The sequence below is a fragment of the Spermophilus citellus genome, assembly GCF_964194105.1.
Source record: "Spermophilus citellus genome assembly, chromosome: 2".
Taxonomy (NCBI): Eukaryota; Metazoa; Chordata; class Mammalia; order Rodentia; family Sciuridae; genus Spermophilus; species Spermophilus citellus.
This window is the reverse complement of record NC_138183.1, coordinates 1,838,149-1,860,446: the sequence shown is the minus strand read 5'-3', so window position 1 is coordinate 1,860,446 and position 22,298 is coordinate 1,838,149. Positions and strand designations below refer to the sequence as shown.

Sequence of the window (22,298 nt, the reverse complement as noted above, 5' to 3'; positions counted from 1 at the left end):
CTCAGGGCAGGTCACCACATGGGTGGGCATCAGCTCAGCCACATGTCTATCTCATGGCGTTATGTCCTTGTAGGAAAATGGCCCCAACACAGATCCTGGGGAAAACACACAGCCGACAGCCCCCACACTGGGTCCCACAGACTTCTCAATCACGACTAACCCACAGGTGAACATTCTCTTCCAGCCCCAACATCCACTAAAGGGTGTGACTGGCATGGGAGGACTTGAGGTGGGCCAAACCCTGCTGGCACGGGGCTGGTGGCAGGGTAAGGAAGAGACGATTTCAGATCAGCGAATAGGAACAGGTTCTTAAAGCATCCTGACTCAGCTGCATTGGAGCAGGAGCTCAGGTGAGGCTCCTACCTGGTGCCTACCCAGGCCTTGGCAGAGCAATTGTGGAGGGAAGTTTGAAACCCAGCTGAGAATGAGCAGCTGTGAGCAGCAACGAGCCAAGTTTAGAGAAAGGGAAACTCGGGTCCTTGTTTTAAAACACAGATGGTATTTAAGAAAAAGAAGGAACGACAGACAGCTGGCAACACAGGTGGCCATGGTCCCTGGCTCCACCAACTAGCCCACCATGTCATAGTCCCCAGATCTGCCAAAAAAAATGTGTCTACAAGGGCCCCAGGGAACCCAAGGCACCGACAACTGCCTCAGGTGCAGGCAGTACCCACACTGAGCGTGAGAAGGCGGACATCCAGACAACATGCAGCGCCGCTGAGGGCACTGCAGGAGCCAGGGCAGAAAATAGGAAAGAGCTTTATTTATTAAAGGAGCCATCTGAGAGTCACTCTGGAGGGTCAGCCCACGGGAAAGCACTGGACTGCAGCATGCCTTCTTTCAGATGACCTGCGGACCCCACAACACTCGCCAGGGGGCGCCTTTCAGAGCCATTGCAGCACTCTAGAGAGAAAGCGATCGCTCCTCTTCCACTTCCTGCGAACACCTGTCAGGAGCTAAGAACGCAGCTTACCGTCCAGGAGTCCATAGGCAGTAAGGTCAGGGAGGAAAAGCAGCTGTGGCCCGAGCAATCCAGGCCTGGTGCTGAAGGCGGCTTCTGGGCGAGGGCCCCTGCCCTCCTGCTCCATGCCTGGGGAGGCTGCTACAGCCAGACAGCCAAGAGGTGCAATGCCACCTACGTGCGGTTCAGCGTCTGGAAGATTCTAGAAATCTGCAGCATGACTGGGCCGGTTTCTGGGTCATTCATCCACTGGGTGCTGTTCAGTGGGTTCTCCAGCATGTCTTCAAATGCTGTGGACATACAGTGAGTGAGGCTGAGTACCAGCACCCAGAAACCAACAAGCACGGGGCAACTCTCCTCTTGATGCATAAATGAGGAAAGAGTCACTCAAAACTTCTGCCAAAAGCCAGGAGGGGTGGTGCACACCTGTGATCCCAGTGGCTCCGGAGGCTGAGATAGGAGGATCCCAAGTTCAAGGCCACCCTGAGCAACTTAGCAACAACTTAGCGAGACCCTGTCTCAAAAAAATTAAAAAAGGCTGGGGATGTGCTTCAGTGGTTACGGGCCCCTGAGTTCAATCCCCAGAACCAAAAACAACAACAACAAAAAAAAACACTTCACTGCTGATGCTAAGTCCCAGCCTAAAATCCCCTAGACAATACCCAACAGTGCCCCAAACAGCAGATCTGAGAACAGAGGCTGCTATTCCATCTGGCAGGGCGCAGCTCGCCTCTGTGTTCAAGCACCTGACTCTGGACAGCCACCTGGCAGCAACTACCAGGACCCCAAAACTCACCTCAACCTGCAATCCCACACTGAGAAAATAATGCAGGCACAACCAACACACAAAGGGCCTGCTGCAAATTTAATATCACTGAGTTGAAAAGTCTAACTTTCAATCTTAGGAAAAAACAGCACATCAGGGCTGGGGCTGTAGCTTACGGGTAGAGTGCTTGCCTAGTAGTGTGAGGCACTGGGTTCTATCCTTGGCACCACATAAAAATACACAGATAAAACACACACACACACATTAAAAAAAAAAAAAAAAGAAAAGAAAACAGCACATCAAAAAGGTAATGGAAGAGCTGGGCTGCGGGGGGTGGTGAGCACTCACACAGCATGTGGAAGACCTCGAGTGCAGCCCCAACAGATAAGGACAAATTGTAATGCAGCACTTCTTCAAAATCAAAACTCTTGACTTTCTCAACAGTTTTATAAAATCGTTCCCAAAACCAGGTCCGCTTTATGGCAAAAAGCTCAATGACCCAGCCATACTGCAGGACAGCAATCCCAACTCCGCCAGCATCAGACGGCCTATGCCAGGCCTAGCCACCTCAGCAAGGATGACCCACGCCCATGTCCAAGGCTCCAGTGAAAGCACCAAGCAGGAGTCTGGAGCACTCAGACCAGAAGTGGTTCAGATTCAAGGTTGTCAGCTTTATTCATCTATTTATATACACTTTTTTTTTTTTTTGGATAGTACAGATTGAACCCAGGGGAGCTTTGCCACTAAGCCATACCCTTAGTCCTAAACTGGCCTTGAACTTGAGATCCTCCTGCCTCAGTCAGTCTCCTTTGCTGGGATTACAGGCATGGATACCACCATACCTGGCTTGGGTTTGGAGTATCTGCAGAGGTTTCACCAGACAATCATCCTTAATGCTCCAAAATCTGCGTCAAGTAGGACCCTGGCCAGGTTCAGAGCACAGAGTGGATCTGACTATTCTAAGAATGACACAACCACCTCCCAGCCACCTGCTGATGTGCCTAACACCTCTGCAAACCAGGGAAAACCTCAGGCTGCAGAAAGGCACGTGGGGCTGTGAAAACACAGGGCGAGGCGAGTGTGGCATCTGACAAAGGAAGCAAGGACTGGGAACCCCACTTCCCAGCCCCCTGCTTCAGAAAAGGGAACCCCACTACCCCCTGCCTCCCCGCTACAGAACAGGGAACCCCACTTCCCCCTGCCTCCCCGCTACAGAACAGGGAACCCCACTTCCCCCTGCCTCCCCGCTACAGAACAGGGAACCCCACTTCCCCCTGCCTCCCCGCTACAGAACAGGGAACCCCACTTCCCCCTGCCTCCCCGCTACAGAAAAACAAGCTCCAGAAGAACCAAGGTACTGAGCAGAAGTGTAGTCACACAGGAGAAGCCACACTGACGGGGTCACCTGAGGACTCCTGAAGGCCCTGCGAGCCTCACCCACTCCAGGTGAGGGGAAGGAAGGGTGCACCTGCACTCCGAGATGAGCGCCCAACTGAAAGGACACTGGACATGATGGAGAAAAAGGAAAGGCCTCTGGGCAGTCCCCCAGCTTCCTAAGGGTCATAAACAGCAGGAGAGGTGGTGAGCCAGGTTCAGTGTGAAAGGGCACTGAGGGTGGAACGCACTCACTAAAGACAGCCGTACACTGGCACATCACTCACAGGACTGGCCCAGAGGGGGGGAGCGCAGAGCTCTGGGATGCAGCAGGGGCTGGAGAGTGCCTTTCTCAACTTTTCTCTCAGAGGGTTTTGACAGAAACGAAACAGGTTCTGGTTTGTCACAACATGAGCCCTGCACTCGCCAGCTGGAAGTGCCAAAACTTTTGGGAAGAAGCCAAAACCAACACAGGAAACTGGGCCAGGCACAGTGGCCATGCCTCTAATTCCAGGGAGGCTGAGGCAAGAGGATCGCAGGTTCAAACCAACCTCAGCAACTCAGGCCTGAACTGCCTAAAAAAAATTAAAAAGGGATGGGATGTGGCTCAGTGGTTAAAATGCCTCTGGACTCAATTCCTGGTACCAAAAAAAAAAAAAAAAAAAAAATCCAAGAAGCAAGTAACTGGTACAGGGCCAGCATTCGGACCTGGGCTTTCTACGCCAGTGTGGGCAGAAAACAATCCCACAGGAAAAGGGGCCAAACAAGCCGAGACCCTGCAGCCAAACCCTGCTAGAGGAGCTCCACCTCAGGCCAGGGAGCGGCAGGCCAGGCTGCGGCCTCTAGGGAGCCCCAGGGGCCTCAGGCACAGGGACAAGAGGGCTCAGAGCAGCATGGTGTACAGAAAGCAACCCAGTACATCTCTGTTTTTAACAGTGGCAGAGATGGTAGAATAGAGAACCGCCACTGGGCGACACACCTGGCCACAAAAGGATGCAGCAGCAGGTCACCCAGGCACCTCAACAAGCTCACCACAGAAAGCAGGAAGAGCTGCTGGACTGCTGGAGACATGCCTGGCAAGACTCTGCAGCACAGGACAGTGAGGCATGGTGTCCAGCGGCTCAGGGGGACTGCAATGGCTAGGCCTCCAATCCAGGGGTCCAGCATCCATGGATCAACCAGATGAGGGTCAAAAATACTTGAGGAAAAAGAACTGTGTATTAAAATGCCCAGGCTTTCTTCCTCATCTTTATTCCCTAAACACAACCGTTTACGTAGCATGGCATCTCACAAGGGCTTGCATGTAAGCCAGAGACCAAACTGTGTGGAAAGACATCCGCAGGTCACGTGCCATTGTGTGTAAGGAATTTGAGCACCTGTGGACTTTGCAGTCTGTGAGGGTCCTGGGACTAATCCCCAGGGAGGCCTGCACTGTTTTTAAGCTGAAGGGCAGATATGTGGCTATCAGACTTATTTTTATTTGGCACTGGGGATTGAAGCCGGGCACTTAACCACTGAGCTACATTCCCAGTCCTTTTTATTTTTTGAGACTGGGTCTTGCTAAGTTGCTGAGGCTGGCCTCAAATTTGCAATCCTCCTATCTCAGCCTCCTGAGTCCCTAGGATTACAGGTTTATGACACTGTGCCCAGCTGGATTTATTATTCTTTAAAATTATAAACACACTGCTGGGTATGATGGTGCATACCTAAAATCCCAGCAGCTCAGGAGGCTGAGGCAGGAAGATCTCAAGTTCAAAGTCAGCCTCAGCAAAAGCAAGGCACTAAACAACTCAGTTAGACCTTGTCTCTAAATAAAATGCAAAATAAGGCTGGAGATGTGGCTCAGTAGTGAGTGCCCCTGAGTTCAATCCCCAGTACCACCCCCCCAAAAAAATTATAAACACATACACTTTCGCACATATCTACATATCACAATAGAAACAAATTAACAAAGTTGTCCCTTGTAAATAAAAAGCAAAAGTCAAAACCACACTTTCTCCTCATGTCTGTCCCTACTGAAGCCACTGCCCACCCAGGCTCACCCTTGCAGGAGCCGGTCCCACCCCCAAGAGCCTGACTCCCAGCTCTCCAGTGACTAGGCAGCAGTGCCTGCAGGATGCAGGACTGGGCAGCGGGCGCACAGGCGCCGAGTGTGGGAGACACACATACCGAGCAACGTTTTGGGGTTGGTAAGCCCCAGCTGCACCACCGGGTTGTCCAGAATAGCCTGAAAGAGAGGGCTGTTGGGGTCGATGCCCTGGTCCAGCTCCTCAGGGGATGGCTTGCGGTCCCCCAGCAGCCACTCGCACTGCAAACCCAAAACAGCAAAGTAGCCGTTAGCTCCTCGAATACCTTCAACGTGGAGTGAAGCGGCTGGCGGCCCTGCCCTTCTGTGCGTGCCTGCTGACTCCTGCAGCTGTTCTGGCCATAAGGAGCCCTAGAGTCAATGAACCCAGCACACATGCAGGGTTCGCACACCAGGCAACTCAGAGAGAGAAGGAAGGACCCAGCCTGGCTTTCTTAGTGGTCTGACCACCCACCCACAGGCCCCCGGCCACTGAACGTGGGTGCCAACAGAGCCCCCAACAACCTACTTTGTTCTAGGGAAGGACCAGCCTGATTGCACTTCTCCATAGCCAACAAGCCTGCGAGTGTGGACACACAGACTCCTCACCTCTGTCTTGGCGGTCTTTGCCTCAACTCTGTCCCCAAGTCACCACTGAGCCCACCTGGGGCAGAGCTCCCCTCAGCAGTCCACGAGGGGAAATCAATGTTAAGAGTCTGTTTAACAGATAAACTAACAAGCTGCACACTCCTCCGCAGAGCACGCTCACAAGAGCACCGTTCTCAGAAAGCCAAGGCCCAGAATGTTCTCAGTATTTTAAAAACGTGTAACACCTGAACCGTCCCCGCTAACGTTTCACGTAAAAAGCTGCGTAACTGACCACGCGTGGGAGCCACAGTGCACAGCACAGGGCCGATGGGCAAGGGGCACTGCGGTGCAGGCACGGCACAGGCGCCTGCCGGTACTCACGGCGGCATTCTGCTGGTTGTTGCTCACTCTGAGGGCGTCCACCACCTCCTTCTCATCAAAGCCCATCTCCATCAGGGAAACGACAGCCTGCAGGGAACCACACAGCCGGTCACGCCCCACCCAGGCTGAGCAGCCCGTGAGGGAGCCAGCACCTCAGCAGGGCCTCCTGAACACACCAGGACCTTCTGCCCAGTGCTCCTACGCACAGCTTCACTGGAGAACACGCGGGCTCTGGGCAGCTTCGCCCAAGAGCTGCCAGACGTGATGCAGTGAGCAGGGCCCAGGAGGTGTTGAGGGAAGCCAGCTGGGGTGAGGAGAAGTGGCCAGGCCTCCAGAGGGCACTCACATGGACCCAACGCAGGCCAGCCGGCATCAAATGTTTTAGGTTTGTCCCAATGAGTGTGTGGCTCAGCAACCTTCAGGGAGCTCACGCCAGAGGCTTTGCTATCCCACAAGTAGCCTCAGAGAAAGGTCAAATTCATAAATCCAACTTAAATGGAGACAGAAGGGTCATAGTATTTTGTTACAAAGGGGGCCTTAGCCAGGTACGGTGGTGCACACCTGTGATTTCAGGTACTCGGGAGGCTGAGATCAGGAGGTTCACAAATTCAAAGCCTGCCTCAGCAACTTGGCAAGAGCCTGTCTCAAAATAAAAAATAAAAAGGGCTGGGGATATGGCTCTGTGGTTGAGCATTCCTGAGTTCAATCTCCACTACCAAAACCAAAAAGGGAGGGAGGGCTCTATTCAGATTATCTTAGGGAAAAAAGAAACTAAAAATTAATCTTACATCTAATACAAACTCAGGCTCTTAAGTGTAAACATTCTTGGTGTGAACAAGGACTTAATCTTCAGTGTTTGGGGAGGGTGATTTTCCACACGATATCCGTGTGACAAGATAATAAACATGTCCTTTATACTCAACTATGAAACGCAGTGTTTGAAGGGTCAATTTTGCAAAAGACAAAAAGGTTGCATTGAGTTTTCAAGGGTCTCTCTTGATCCTCTGAAGGTCAAGTCCCAAGTCTCACAGCCCCGGGCCCCTCTTGCTCAGGTTCTCACGGTGTTAAGCAGCCCCCACAGCATTCCCAATGCCATGACACGCTGCCCCAGGGAAGTGCTGTCCACTCACAGTCCAGTTTGCACAGAGTTTCAAGGGGACCAACAGAAGAGGACTTCAGAGGAGAGGAGAAGCATGAAGGATGCTGGCTGGAGCCAGGTGGTGTGTGGGTGGCTCAGAAGCTCCCCCGTTCTGTTCATGGTCTACCTCGTGTGCTTTCCTGGACCCTTCCTGACTCCGAGGTCTAAAAGCAAATGCTGGGAGAAGCACTCACTGAACAGCTTTTGGATGTCAAAGTCACAAGACATGGGGCTGAGGTGGCTCAGGGGCCAAGCACATGCCACACATCTCCAGCAGATGGCCTGCAGTCTAGAGCTGAATTCAAGCACAGGATGGACCTTTTAGTGTCAATAAAATCCATTTTCCCTCTTCACGTCCATCTTAGCCCATGAAATGATGCCCCAGTACTTCCAAATGACACTTGGTAGCTTTCTGCCCTTCAGCCCAGTCCAAAGGGAAGGACTTTCCCATGGCGGCAGCAGGACAGAGTCCTCATGCTCGCGCCTCTGAGGACCCTGCACCTCCTGCAGTGGTTGTCTCAGCCCAGCTGGGAGGGAAGCAAGCAGCACAGGCCACTGTGTGTGACCAACACCTGAGCCCTGTCGGACTCCTGGGGCAAGAACCAGAGGGCAGGAGACAGGCTGGCAAGCTGCACTGGAGCTGCAGCCTTCACAGTGCCACACAAGAAGGCCTTCTGAGAAGGGTTTCAGCATAAGAGGTGAAGGGCAGGAATAGCAGGAGAAGAGCATCTGAGCAAATGAGCACCCTCAACTACGGAGACCTGCGTCTTAGAAAAGGCTGAGACAAGAAGGAACGTGCACTGACCAGCAGCAACCACACAAGGACCAGGCAGGACCCAGACGAGGGGAAGCACACACCCACTGCCCACAGAGGCCAAGGACCAGCCCAAGAGCTACACCGTGTCCCCAAAGGGTCCCAGCATGGGAAATGGACCTGACTCCCTGGAGGCCTACAATCAGGAGACAAACGCTCTGCTAATATGAGGAATGCCATCAAGAAACAAAAGAGGGGGCTGAGGTTGTGGCTCAGGGGTAGAGCGCTCGTCTAGCACGTGCAAGGCCCTGGGTTCGATCCTCAGCACCACATAAAATCAATAAACACAATAAAGGTCTAAAAAAATATATTAAAAAAAAAAAGAAACAAAAGAGTTAAATGCACAAACTCTCAAGACAGGGAATCCCCAAGAGACGGAGACAGAACGGAAAGCCTAACAGTGAGAGGGTACGTGAGGCAGGGCTGCCCTGGGGGACAGGATGCACCATCAGGCAGAAAGCAGACAGACCTGGGCCCACCGCAGGTGGAGTGGGCACTGAGACCCTGGCTCAGCCAGGAAGGAGAGGCGGACATCCTGGTCTCTGCAGGACTACATTGAGAAGTCAGTATGTGGCCATGGTCCCACCAGACTGAAGATCTAAGGGTTGGCTCCTAGTTGGGGTCCTGCTCAGAATCATCCTGCCTGGACATCTGAGACCTGGCCACATATGGTTCCAGTGGAACAAACAACCCCACTGGTGAGATCCTGAAGGAATAATCTATACACCACATGCAAAAACATGGAGCCAGGTGCGGTGGTTTTGCCTGTGAGCCCAACAGCTTGGGAGGCAGGAGGGTTGCAAACTTGAGGCCAGCCTCAACAATTTAACAAGACCCTACCTAAAATAAAAAATAGGAGACAAAAAGTACTGAAAACACAGCACAGTGTTAGAGCATCTCTGGGTTCTATTCCCAGTACCATTAATGATAACAACCTCAAAAACAGAATGAGAACGCAGATACACAAGCCTACGATCTGACAGGAAGCACAGGGCCAAGGAAGAATCAAGACCCTAATCAAAGAGGAGGGCAGGGGGCACAGAATAGGGAGGCATCAAGCACAAGGCAGCAGGGAGCCAGTCCACACACTGTACCCATGGCCATGCAGGGCTGGGTGTCCCAGACCCTCAGTCCCTGCTCAGAGGCCTGCCAGCCCACACGATGCCCCAGTTCTCTGGGCACTACCACCCAGCCCTGTCATGTGGCCACAGCAGCAGGAGAGGCTGGCTGACACCTGTGACTGGACAGGAACTTCCATACCACCTTCTCAGGAGAGACCCCATGTCAACTGGCCACTGAGAGGAAAGAGGTCACCAGGAACCCAAGAAGACAACATAGAGTGGCCTTCGGGAGGCCTTCCAGATTTCCACAGCCTCCTCACAGCTGTAGCAAGAGGCCAAATCACCCGGCGCTCACAAAACGTACCCGAGCATCGGCCCGGAATTCCCTTTTCCTGCGAATCTTCTTGAAGATATCCGTGAGCTCGTCCCGGACCTCCTCGTCTCCCTCGCTAGTCCCAGCAGCAGCTTCTGGAGTGGCGGCCGCAGCACCTGCTGCTGCTGGTGAGGACTGGCCTGGAAGAGGCGCATCGATGGCCGGGTCCTCGGCGTGCTCTATCAGCCACTCCATGGCTTGAGGCACCGACATGCTGGGAGGGGACAAGACACTCTATTCAACTCTCCCAGGCCAGTAACAGGGCTCCCATCCCACATGCACCAAAGAAGGGACACTACTGTTCAGGCAACTTCACCAGCAGCAGCAGGTGGCCCCTTGGGACAGGAACCCTTCACACAGCCCTTGCCTCAATCACCAAGGCTCTTGCCCTGCAGACCCCGTTTTCTAAGCCAAGAGCACCAAACACCTAGGGTGTATGAGTCCAGGTGCATAATACGGGACACGGCCTCTCACCACCCCCCATGAAGACTTTGTGTCAAGCAACTAAAAGCACGAATCTCAAGAAGTACTAAATAGAGCCCTGGTCCCTGCTGGGAGGAGGCTCGACGCTGAGCTCTCATAACAAGGGCACGGTGAGCACCAACAGGTCCACCAGTTGGCTTACATTTCCCCCAAAGGAGGAGAGAATTTAAAACTCATGATAGCCATGTGCAGTGGTGCACAGACCTGCAGTCCCAGCTACTCAGGAGGCTGAGGAAGGAAGACGCTGGAGCCCAGGATTTCAAGGACAGCCTGGGCAACACAGCAAGACCGAGGCTCAGAACAACACAACACCACTTTGAGCTAAGCACAATGGTGCACACCTGTAACCCCGAGTATTTATGAGGTGAGGCAGGAGGACTGCTAGTCAAGGCCAGCCTGGGCAATGTAGGAACCTGACTCATGAAGGGATAAAAAGGGCTGGGGCCCAGTGGTATGGCACTTGCCTAGCACGTGTGAGGCCTTGGGTTCCATCTCAGCACCACACAGAAAAATAAATAAAAAATAAAGTTACTATGTCCAACTACAACTAAAAATATTTTTTTAAAAAAGGGCTGGGGATGGAGCTCAGTATAGAGTACTCCTGAGTTCAATCCCCACTACTTAAAAAAACAAAACAAAATACACTTCGAGGTGATGAATTAAGCTACCTGTGGGGCACACATATAGGGTCCCCTTTAAAAACACACATGTATTGGGAATGACCCAATGAGTGAAGCATGTGCCTGACTGGCAGAGAGGATGGGACCCCAGCAGGCCCACGAGACCATGCCCCAGCATCTCAGGAAGGAGAGGGCCTGACGTACTGGTTCAGCCGAAGGGCCTTTGAAGCCCTGCTCTCAGGAAAGCCCATCTCTGTGAGCTGCCGCAGGGCGGCCTCATCCACTCGCTCGTCCTCATCCTCGTCCAACATGGCTGTGGGAAGAGAGGAGACCAGCCACGTCAGGGGGCATTCTCAGGGCCCCCAAGTTTGTCAGGCACATCTGCAACACCAAGCACTTCTAGCATGTTCTGAAACCTCAGGGAACCCAAGCTCTAGCACCAGCTCTCGCCCTATGTGCAAGGAACGGGGTATCAACAGGCTGCCGGCCCACACCAGCGAAGGCAGGCACAGCTGCTGACCTCTCCAGCTTCATGCCAAGGGCTGCGGCATGTTCTCTGAGACAGAGGGTAGACGGGTGGGAACGAGAGTCATGCAATCAGTCTGGGTTCTGCTCATACCATTTGCCTTCTTAAACAATTCAACTGCGTCAGGGTTCAGTGCTAACAACTTCTGTGCCACCTCGATGAGAGACACCAAGATTTTCCGGAGCTCTGTCTGGAACTGCAGTGGGGAAAAAAAATCACTTCTCTGACATCAACAAGCCTATGTCACCTACAGCCCCACCTGTTCTAATATGCCAATTCCGAGTCCAAACCAGGCTGCCTGAGAGAGGAGGGTTGGGCTTGGAGCCGCACCTCCTCAGGAGGCCCCCTCAGGAAGGAAGGGCTTTGTGCACATGGACAGGACAGGGCTCAAGGCCAGCACACATACATCTGGTGCCAAACCCCAAGAGCAAAGTGTGCCGCTCAGCCTATGGCCAGTGAGGAAAGCACTTGTTGGCCAGGGTTAGCAGCTATGCTGAGGAGAGAATATTCTGATGGCTCCACCTGTCCGACTGGCTGGCCACAGCCTAACAACAAGGGGGCTGGCACGGTGCCCTCAGAGACTTTGCACACCAGCTCTAGCCAGGGCAGGCCTGGGGGTCAGATCAACAGCTCCTCCCACACAAGCCCAGGCCTTTGAGAGTCCCAGGCTGGACACACAGAGGCAGGGGTAGGACACCCACCCGCTGCTGTGGAAGGGTTCTGGGCAACACAGAACTCTCCAGAAGAGACCCCAGGAGAGGTGTTCCTAAAACAAAGCAGACAAGTTCTCAAAGTACCCAGGTCAGAGCTGATGGCATGAGGTCAAAGGCTGGCCACCATCCCCCCTGCTGACATGTGAGCATGCCCTCAGCCTGCACCATCCACTCTAGCATGGCAAACACATTGTCTTTTAACTTAGAACTTTCCAGTCCAAAGTAACTTAAGCACTTGGGCTCCATCCTAACAGTTCACCACTCTCAGAAAAGACGTGACGCTCCCCAGGGTTTACATCTTTTCAGCCCCACCCCCAGGTGTCTTTAAACTTCTGGTTTTGAAATAATCTGAGATGATGGGAAAGCTACAAAAGTAATAAAGATTTCCCAAATTCCCTTCCTGGCTTCCCCAAACATTTGTTTTTTTTCTCTATTGAGACAGGGCTTTCCTAAATTGCCCAAGCTGACCCAGACCTTGCAATCCTACTGCCTCAGCCTCCAGAAATACTGGGACTGCACACAGCGCCAGCCCTAGGCACTTCTGGGGAACCTCTCACAGACCCCAGGTGCGCAGTACAGACCCCCACCCACTGTGGGACAGCACTCACATCCCTCATGGTGGTCTGGACTGCGGCCCGGTCCGTGCTACAGGCAGGCAGGTTGGCTGTGGCCCGAAGTATGGCGTCTCTGTCTGGAGCCTTCTGTTCTTGTTTCTTCTGTACAGAAAGTGAGGCGAGTCACAGGTGGGCACAGGAGCATAAAGGCATCAAGCTCAACAGCAGGCCTGTCTGCCCAAGCCACAGCCATACACCCTGGCAAGCTGAGGTTCTGACCAAACGAACCACGAGCAAGAAATGAGTGTTGTTTTAAGAAGGTAAGTCTGTGGCCATTTGTTAGGTGGCAATAGGAAACCTGCATACAATTCTAAAATGAGAGAAAGAAGCACAAGAGGCAGGAGTGGATGATTCAGACAGATGAAGGCCACAGGCGCTTAGAGGGAAATCTCTAAGAAAAGGCAATTGGCTGATGACCTAATTAATATACACAAGCACGTTTTCAGAGGGTTTACCAATTCTGTTGAAGAAAATGAAGTGATGATAAAAAGCTAAGCAAGAAAGCAAAATGACAAGGCAATTATTACCTCCAGGACAAGCAACTGTATAAAAAGATAATCTCGTGGGGTGAGTACAGGGGATACACCCAGGGCCTTGCACATGCTAGGCTAACGCCCTACCCCCAGACAGATAATCTTCATGTGCCTTGCATGTGGCAGAGAACTACACATCAGTAACAACAGTAATGGAGCCACGGACACCCTCTCCCCATCAACACTCCGCTCTGACACCTGGCGGGAGAGTGGTGAAGCCCGGGGGCTCCATTCTGCTGTTAAGGAGCCAGCAGCCTAAACTGGCAATTCAAGAAACAGCAACACATGTATGCTACTCAGAAATAAGAAAGAGGACTACTAAAGACAACAGCTGAAAGCACCATGAGTGGTCACCTTGGGGGAATATGACTCTGGTGTGACAGCCAGCTACTGGTTTTTATTAAAAGACCAGTAGAACTATATGACTTTTTAGCTACATGTGTTATTTTGTCTTAGAAAAATTAATCTATGGGCTGGGGTTGTGGCTCAGTGGTAGAGTGCTTGCCTCATACGTGTGAGGCACTGGGTTCAATTCTCAGCACTGCATATAAGTAAATGAATAAAATAAGGATCTATTAACAACTAAAATAACTTTTTTACAATTAATCCACAAACTATAAGTTGGCATCTTACAGAGTGTCATTCTACCAAAATAGGGAGGAGGAGGAGCAGGTCCAGGAGCTCCACTGCATCCTGCAAGCCAGCTGCCCAGAGGACTGTGGGGCAGGTCAGAACCCCACCACCATTTATAAACACCAACAGTCAAACCTGTAATCTGAGAACAACAGGCCTGGAGCAGTTCTTGGAAGCAGGCCTAGTTCAGGACAAGCTGGGGCAGGCCCAGGTCTATCCACTGGAGAAGGGTGCCCGCCTGTGCCCACACCCTGGCCAGGAGCAGCTAAAGATAAGGAGGGCCCAAGGCCTGGTACACTCCTCTTACATCCCTGGTCCCAGAGGAGACCCGAAAATAGCTCATCTGTTATCAGGTCACGGGCCCAACCCCAGGAGTTTGGCCTGCTCATCCTCTGGGCCGAACACTGTTTCTGGGTGTCCCAGGAAGGAGTAAGAAGCTCTACCCCCATGAGATAAGAGCTGTTAAACAAAGGTGGTGCCCTTTAAGATAGGACTGCTTTGCGCTAGCACATGGGTGAGAAGTCTGGGTTAAGAGCAGAAAAAGATCCATCTTCAGAACAGCTCTCATCAGGAGCTTCCCAAGGGTCACACTCTGGGACAGCCACTAGCCCATAATAACCTATAGCTTTCCTAAGGCACCTATGTTAAGGGGAAGACGCAGATCATATATCCACTCTATGAACATGAATAGGCAAGACAGACAAAATGCAGCTTCTCAGAACAGCAGTACCCCACCCCCTCTCTGTTCCTGTGCTGTCTCTTGGTGGGGGGGGGAGGGGTCTATTAACAACTGTGCTACACTGTTCTACTGAGACCAATCTGGCTGCTTGAGAAAAAAGAAAGGACAGAGGTTAAGCTGAACAGCAGCACAGGCTTGGGCTGTAACTGAAGAACTTGCCCTTACTCCCCTCTGCATCTCAAAAACCACATAGCCAGCTTTTCAGGGGCTTGTCACCCATGAGGGACAGACCAAGATCAGCTAAACAGGCTCAGCCATGACTGAGAATCCCTAGTAGCCACATGGTCTGTGACTGGGGATTATGCCCAACTGGTGAATAATCAGTACAGAGAATGTTTCCTAACAATCTCAGGCACAGGAGACTCCCACCAAGAGCACTCTGGCTGCACACCATGGCACGTACCTTTTCTTCTGCGGAGACATCAGCCATCTTGGGAAGTGGCTCTGGAGCACGCTTTTTTATCAATAATAGGACATCTAGAGAGAAAGAACGTTTCGTAGTGTAAGTGGCAGAAAGGACAGAACAGCCGTGGTTCCCCCTGGGCCCATCCTAAACCCAGCAAGCTCATCCTCCCTCGGTGTCCATGATGTGTGTACAACCCTGGCTGACATGCAGTTCCTGGGCCTGAAGAGCAGCAGACGGAGGGTGGTCACAGGTGACCATTGGCCCAGGAAACAGGCACAGTGTAGCATTGACACCACACAAAGAACTCATGGGAATCTCTCAAATGTTCTCGTTTTCATGGACTCAGTTTCAAAAACTCTGTGAGACTGCAAAGTTTACTCTTGCAGCTCAGAGCTGATAACTCAGTATTTCCAGAATTAAAGTCACTATTTGAAGGGACACACAGAAAGCTGGGGTTTCCTCCCCACATGCCCCAGGCACAGCCAAGTGATGCAGAGAATCTGTGCATGAGCACAGGCCCGGGTGCCTGAAGCCCCATGAAGGTGGCTTCCAGCCCATCAATAAAACCTGCAGACACTCCAGAGTCAATTTTGCTTTGAAACAGAATTAAAAATAAAGTCCATGTTAGGTTCTCAGGTATCTGTTGCTTGCTCAACTCTGGGTTCTGCTTTTTTTCTTTCTTTCTTTTTTTTTTTGTTTTGGTACTCTGGATTGAACCCAAGAGTGCTTAACCTCAAAGGTGAACCTCAGGGGTGCATAATCTCTGAGCCACATCCCCAGCCCTTTTTTATATTTTCTTTAGAGACAGGGTCTTGCTGAGTTACTTAAGGCCTTGCTGAGGCTGGCTTTGAACTCGAGAACCTCCTGCCTCAGCCTCCTGAGCCACTGGGATTACAGGCGTGCACCACCCAGCAGTTTCTGCTATTTTTCACAAATACACCATCATAACACATGCTTTTTTTTTTTTTTTTCAGTAAAAAGAAAATAAAACCAGAGCAGGCCCAGTTTCCCCACTCATATCCAGCTCAGAGCTGGACATCATGCTGGCAAGGGCTTATGGCTCCCAGGTCCCATGCCCCGCAGCCTCTGGGCACTACCTCACTGGAGGCCACTTACCTTTGTCTTGGACATTCTCCTCTAAGATTGTCCTGGTGTCATTCAGCACCCTCTCTGAAGCAGCGTGGATTAACTTATGATGGGTCACACTTTTGGGATCCTCTAAGCTCCCATGAGCACACTGCAGGGGAGAAGCAAATGACACACATCTAAACAGAAAATATGTCACAATGCCAATAACACAGGACCTGATGTCCGAGGTCACACAGAAATCAACTGGCTTCTTACTAGCTAAGCCATTAAAGCTGAGAAGAAATCAAAGAATCCCATCACCAACAGAAGCCAGATGCAATGCCAGGACCCATGATCCCAGCCTCTGACCTCAGCACCCACCTACCACAGACTCCTGAGCTTGGACACGCAGCACCCTCCTGATAAGTGGTGCAACCCAGACCGACTCCTTAGTCTGGAAAGATCTGGAAAGTAATTTTTTATTTATTTATTTTTTGTAGTGCTGAGGATTGAACCCAGTGCCTCATACGTGCTAAGCAAGCACTCTACCACTGAGCCACAACCCCAGCCTTAGAAAGTAAATTTTAAGTGAAAATAGTCTGTTGTTTCCTGATAACCTAGAGATCCAGGTACACTCTGTGCACTTGTTTTTCTTTCTTCCATGGTACCATCCTCTGTAAAACGGAGTGGAGGACCGCAAAGAAAAAGAACTGTTCCCAGAGGCAAGGACCTGCCCAGAGAGCCCACAAAGTCCTCAGGACAGTGCTGAGCACAATGGCCTCACACTGGCCTCCAGCCCACTAGTGACAGCCACACTGTGCACGCAGCTTCCGGCCCTCCTGGGGCAGCTCACAGGGGATCAACAAGCACACAGTCATATCTACGACACCTAGAAACCCAGTTACATGCATGGGGCAGCAGAAGAAAGGGCCTGATATCTTCACCCACCCAGGGAAGGCAGCCACATGCACAAGAGCATGGTCCTCATGCACACCACACAGCTACCCCACCCACACTCCAGGGTGCCCCCAGATACCACCTCCATGGTCAGACTCCACAGGCCAGGAGGGAGCCCAAGCAGATTCTCCTAATCCTGAAATACCATCTAAATATCTCACAGCAAATGGCTGGCAGGGGCCAGGCAGACATTTTCTTTATTCAACGAGGCTTCTCTCTGTGCACAGCCGTGGGCCACCCTCCAGACCCACACACCTACTGGATCACAGAAGTCCTGCCCACCTGGCCACCATGCACAGTAGGTCCTGCAATGCGGACAGCACCACGAAGGAAGACCATGTGAGCTCTTGGTGCCTGTTGGTGGGCCATGCATGCTCACCAGGGTCTGTACCCAACATCCCAACCCCTTCCCTGTTCATCAGCAACACGCATCACACAGTGCCCACCTCTTAGTTGTGCCCCACCCATGAGCCAGAGCTTTGGGCTGGGGAATTAGGGTGGCACTTATACTTTGGAAAAAAACACACAAATGCTTCCAGAGCCCAGTTTGGTGGCCCCCGAAATTCAGAATGGAGCCAGGGGTCCCAACTATATTCCTACTGCTATGGATCCCCTGGGCTTAGATGACAGAATTAGTATCTAAAGAACAGGAAAGGAAGAAGCCAGGTGAGACAGCTCAATGGCTGCCTCTGAACACCCAGCATCGAGCTGCAGGCGTGGCCTGCCCTCCAAGGGGGCTGTGTGCCATTCCAAGACATGCCCACCCCAGAAAGCTCAGGGCACCAGGGTCCTCCAGGCCTTCCAGGACGCGTCAGGAAGCCACCGGCAGACTCCACTGGAGGCCTGCTTGCCACCTCCCTAGCTATCAGACATTCAAAATACCCCGCACAGACAACTGTTAACCAGAAAAGAAGAAACAGAAACACATTCTTCACTCAGACAACTGTTAACCAGAAAAGAAGAAACAGAAACACATTCTTCACTCAACATCAGCATTGTAAGAGTAGCCAAAATGTCTGTTAGTCTCCAAGACTGAAAACAGCTTTAAAAAAAGCATCATGAAGGCTTAAGAGGTCGATGCAGACTCAGACTGGCCTGAGAGTGGAGGAGGAGAAGCCCAGCCATAGCAGTCTGCATTCTCTCCTCTGATGACGTAGGTCAGAAGCCGCAACTCCCTTGAACTTGGCAAGGGTTCTGTTCCCAGAATATTGCATGTGCCTCTGGGTAGTACTAAAATTCACAACTAATTCTAGTTGATTGGTCAAGTTCAGTTTATGAAACAGAGTTTTAAAAAAATCCTCATCCTGGTTCCACAAAAACTGTACTCTGCAGTTGTCAATAGCACACTGGGGTCAAAACATAAGCATGGATCACCCCTGCCTCGAATGACAATCTCCTTCCATCTCTGCTGCACATGCCAGGATGCAGCAGCGAAGCCCCAATGGAGGCCACCACTGGGGCAGGGAGGTCTGTATCCCCTCTGCATCCCACGGCCTCCCCAGAGGAGCCACCTCTCAGCTTCTCTCATACCTGATGCTGCCATGTGAAAATGACAGGACCTAGGAAGTTTTAGCAGCTATACTAGCAAGAATGGTGCTCTTTTCTGACACCTTATCACAGAAAAACTCCACCATGCCACATATATAACATTTTTTAAACACTTTTAACCCCCTATTAGACAAGAGCTTACTGTCCCCCTTCTCCCAGTAATGCACAATGGAAACCAGAGATTGCCAGGGTGAACTCACTTTGGATAAAACAAAAAAGGGAAAGGTAACAATAGCTATCCATCTCCTTAACAGCTGACAAACTGGGCACAATGGCACATGCCTGTAATTCCAACAACGCAGGAGACTGATGCAGGAGGAGTGCAAGTTTCAGAACAGCCTCAGCAACTGAGCAAGACTGTTACGAAATAAAAAGGGTTAGGGGATGTAGCCCCTGGGTTCATTCCCCAGTACCTCCCCTCCAAAAAAAGTTATGACAATCCCTCTCTAACACAGTAGAAATCTGGCAAAAGTACTAGGCGAGAGCTATGCCCACATCATCCCTCTTAAGGCAAAGGGGGAAAGAGGAAGGAAAATCTCCACCAGCATAAGCGTGTACAGGCAAAGTAGGCGCAGGAAGGCAAAGCCAAGACATCCAGATCTCATTGCCTCCAGCAATACAACAGCTGCAGCTGTTTTCTGGGTGATGTTCAAGTGCAAAACTCGGGAATTCTCTTTTCTGACTACAGCATTGACTCTGCCTGCAGGATGGTGGGATGAAGGGAGGACACTTTCTGAGAACACAGCCCACCAGTCCTGTGGCCAATGTGGATCCTCATGGTGTAAAATTCCCTGATGCTTAGATCCTCCACTCCCAGGGAGACTGCAGAGTGGAATGAAATCTCAACTGAAAGGAGGTTAAGAATGGAAAAAAAAAATCCCAAATGATATAATCACAATACCAACTAGAACAAGAAATATCATGAATAATCAGCATACTGAAAATACTTGCCTAATTAACCCCAAGTGCTCCTGTATCTAGGGATCATTTGCCGTTTCCCTTCATAAAATACTACTATGATGGTTATGCAAATCCATACCACTATTGAGTTAGACTAAATGCCACACCTATGTCTAAGCAGTTCAGAGTAAGTTTACATTTGTTTCATGAATCCTGACCTTTGTTTTGTGGCACTGGCCCTGGGCTTGTGGATACAAACTTAGTCCTTGAGGAGCCCAACCTCGGTGGGAGGACATAGCACCAAGGGGGGCGAGGTAGTAAAGACACAAGCCTAGACAAGCAACAAACCTGACACTAACACCCTAGAGGCCTTTGGGATCCCCAGCCTTTGATTTCGAAATCCCTCCAGGCAAACCTGCACAACCACTGTGCTCCAGAGGGGGCTGAAGGCTGGGTTTCACCATTCCTACCTCTGCAGTTACAGATCAGCTCCACAAAATCATACTCACTGGAGGGGTGAAAAAGTACTATTTGCAAGCAGTTAACACAATAATAACTGAAAGTTTACCTTAAGAGACAATGCCAAACCATATTTTAATGCAAGCAACCTGAGGACTATGTAACTTTTCACCTAGAGTCCCCACTAAAAAGCTGTGGCTAAATTCTGCCAGGCAAAACTACATCACAAAGTACAGGCCACCAGGGCCTGAGAGGTGGATAGATGTCTCACCTGAACTTAGTGAGAGGCAAAGGCCTCAAGAACTAGTTCCAGAAATTAGCAACCCAGAGGGTCTAACAATTTAAGAAGTATTCCCTGTGAATAAACTTCAGCAAGTGGTACTCCCAGTGAGGAAACCCTTTGTCCTGCACCTTTCCACTAAATCAATTTTACCCGGCAGAAAACCAAGAGCCCGGAGACTTGTCCCACTGTGGCACTATTTTAAGTGACTCCAGCTAGGAGCCAACCCCAGGCCGGCTGGCGGGCCACAGGAAATCGCTCCAAGCAGCTGGCTCTGCAGGGACAGGAAAGGGTCCTCTTAATTAAGGAACGCACACTAACTCCCACCTCTTGCGGGAGCCACTGAAGAAAACAAAAGCCTTACCCAACAGCAAGGAAGCAAGCACGGACGCCAGAAAACCACGAGCTCTGCTCGGGTCAGGCTGTCCTCGCCGGCCTCCGTTTTCCCATCTGCCCTACCTCCCCAAGTAGCTGTGGAAATTAAATGCAGGAGGCACGTAAAGTGCTAGGCCTGGAGGCTGGGCTCAGAAATAGCGCCCAGAGGTTTCCGAGTCGGGAAGGAGGGTACCGAGCTAAGGAGCTGGAGGCGCTGCCTCCGCCGCGGGCGGATACGGCAGGAGCGCGGGCGCCGAGGTCGGGGTCCGGGCCGGGGCGGGGGTCCGCGGGGCCGGGCCTTACGTGCTTGAGGCAGCGCTCCTTGAGCTTCTCCACCGAGGTGTCCTCGGTCGCCTCCTCCAGCCACTCGGCGCCGTCCGCGGCACAGATGTGCAGCCGCAGCACCTTGCCCGCGAAGATCTTCTCCTCCTGCACGAACATCGCGCCGCCGCCCGGGCCTGCACCCGCCGCCCGAGCCCGTGAAGGTCACCCGGGCGCACGGGCGGGGCGGGGGCGGGGCGAGCCGCCGGGCTCTCCTCCGCTGGGCCGCGCCGCCGCCCCGCCCCGGCTCCCGTCGGCCCGGCCACCCGTCACTCGCCGCCGCCCGAGCGGTCGCCTGGTTGCCGCCGCCGCAGCCGCCGGGGGCGCGCCGTCGCCGCCGCGCCGGAAGTGCGTTCGGGCGCCCAGGGTCCTGCCGGGAGATGTGGTTCTCCGCGGGCGCCCCCTCCCGCAGGCGCGCCGGAAATGCGTGTCTGGCGCGCCACGCGCATGCCGGGAGTCGTGGTCCTCGGGGGCGGAGCCTCGCTGGGGCGCGAGGAGGTGATCCGACACGGGGTCTCCAGCAGTTAGAAGGGACACGAAGCTCCTCGGTCATGTTTGTAGGTGGCGCGTCGAAGTGATATGTGGATCCATGGGCTAAGTAAAATATATTGTTGAAATCACCTGTTTCTCCTTGTCTTGGAGGTATTGTGTCCAGCTGGGGTCCAGGTCCTTGGTGTCCGGAGCAGGGAACTGAGCAAGACACACAAGTAACAGGCAAGGTGCAGATTTCCTGAAGCGGCCGCGCGAGTGGCCCTCTGTCAGGCAGAGCAGAGAGGGCCGAGGGAGGCGCCGGCCGTCTGCACAGTGTCCTGCATGCCCAGCCGCCAGCCGGGTCTTTTCTAGCCTGATCTGACTGACGACCTTACCCCCATGTGTCCCCATTGGCCACCTTATGATACTTGACTGACTTCTGTCCCCCTTTGGTTACTTTAGAAAACCTAATTAAAATACTGCCCACTTTACCCCCATGGGTCATTTTTTTTAAGCATCAGAAATTTATTGGTTGCTCAAAACTTTACATTGATCTTGACATATCACATACCATACATTTGTTTCAAATGGGGTATGAATTCTTATTATTCCCCCGTGTACAGATTGCAGAATCATGTTTATACATACTGCCAAACAAGTGTCTGTTGTATTCTGCTGCCCTTCCTATCCCCTCTCCCCTCCCCTCTCCTCCCCTCCCTCTACCTCATCTACCATAACTCATTTCTCTCTCTCTAATTTTTTTATTTGTTTTTTTCCTCCCCTTGGAATATTACTCAGCAATAAAAAACAACAAAATCATGGCATTTGCAGGGAAATGGATGGCATTAGAGCAGATTATGATAAGTGAAGTCAGCCAATCCCTTAAAAACAAATGCCGAATGTCTTCTTTGATATAAGGGGGGCAACTCAAAACAGAGCAAGGAGGAAGAGCATGAGAAGAAAATTATCATCAAACAGGGACGATAGGTGAGAGGGAATGGGAGAAAGAGGGGGAATTGCACAGAAGAGGGAAGGAGACCCATTGGTTATTTTAAAATACTGAACCTATGCAGGAGTTTTCTTGGTGATGGGACTTATGCTAAACAGGGACATGACTGCCCCCTGCCTCCT

General features: G+C 51.9%; 1 protein-coding gene and 1 long non-coding RNA gene across 3 annotated transcripts; one reads left to right on the top strand and one right to left on the bottom strand.

Moving 5' to 3' along the window:
* Positions 1 to 743: 743 nt before the first annotated feature.
* On the bottom strand, positions 744 to 21,021 carry UBAC1 (UBA domain containing 1). 2 transcript variants are annotated; one of them, XM_081260938.1, is made up of 10 exons: positions 20,679 to 21,021; positions 15,905 to 16,025; positions 14,786 to 14,859; positions 12,472 to 12,579; positions 11,244 to 11,346; positions 10,829 to 10,937; positions 9,513 to 9,735; positions 6,136 to 6,222; positions 5,271 to 5,409; positions 744 to 1,251 (listed from the first exon to the last, which is right to left on the bottom strand). In XM_081260938.1, exons 1-10 carry the CDS (start codon positions 20,814 to 20,816, stop codon positions 1,136 to 1,138), a joined length of 1,218 nt encoding a protein of 405 aa, XP_081117064.1. In that variant the 5' UTR covers positions 20,817 to 21,021; the 3' UTR covers positions 744 to 1,135. The 2 variants fall into 2 exon arrangements, with proteins under 2 accessions (XP_081117064.1, XP_081117065.1); XM_081260939.1 differs by lacking the exon at positions 744 to 1,251 and adding an exon at positions 1,450 to 1,475.
* A 125-nt stretch (positions 21,022 to 21,146) lies between these two features.
* Positions 21,147 to 21,658, top strand: LOC308630645. The gene is made up of 2 exons (XR_014017979.1): positions 21,147 to 21,253; positions 21,339 to 21,658. It is a non-coding gene; the product is annotated as an uncharacterized lncRNA (long non-coding RNA).
* Positions 21,659 to 22,298: the final 640 nt, after the last annotated feature.

What these genes read in the sequence shown, in the direction of transcription:
- UBAC1 (XM_081260938.1), bottom strand. Translation starts at nt 20,816, where the DNA reads ATGTTCGTGCAGGAGGAGAAGATCTTCGCGGGCAAGGTGCTGCGGCTG. An exon ending in ATGTCTCCGCAGAAGAAAAG is followed by an intron (nt 12,580 to 14,785) that starts GTACGTGCCATG and finishes CTTTCTGTACAG; the next exon opens with AAGAAACAAGAACAGAAGGC. An exon ending in CAACCCCAAAACGTTGCTCG is followed by an intron (nt 1,252 to 5,270) that starts GTATGTGTGTCT and finishes GTATGTCCACAG; the next exon opens with CATTTGAAGACATGCTGGAG.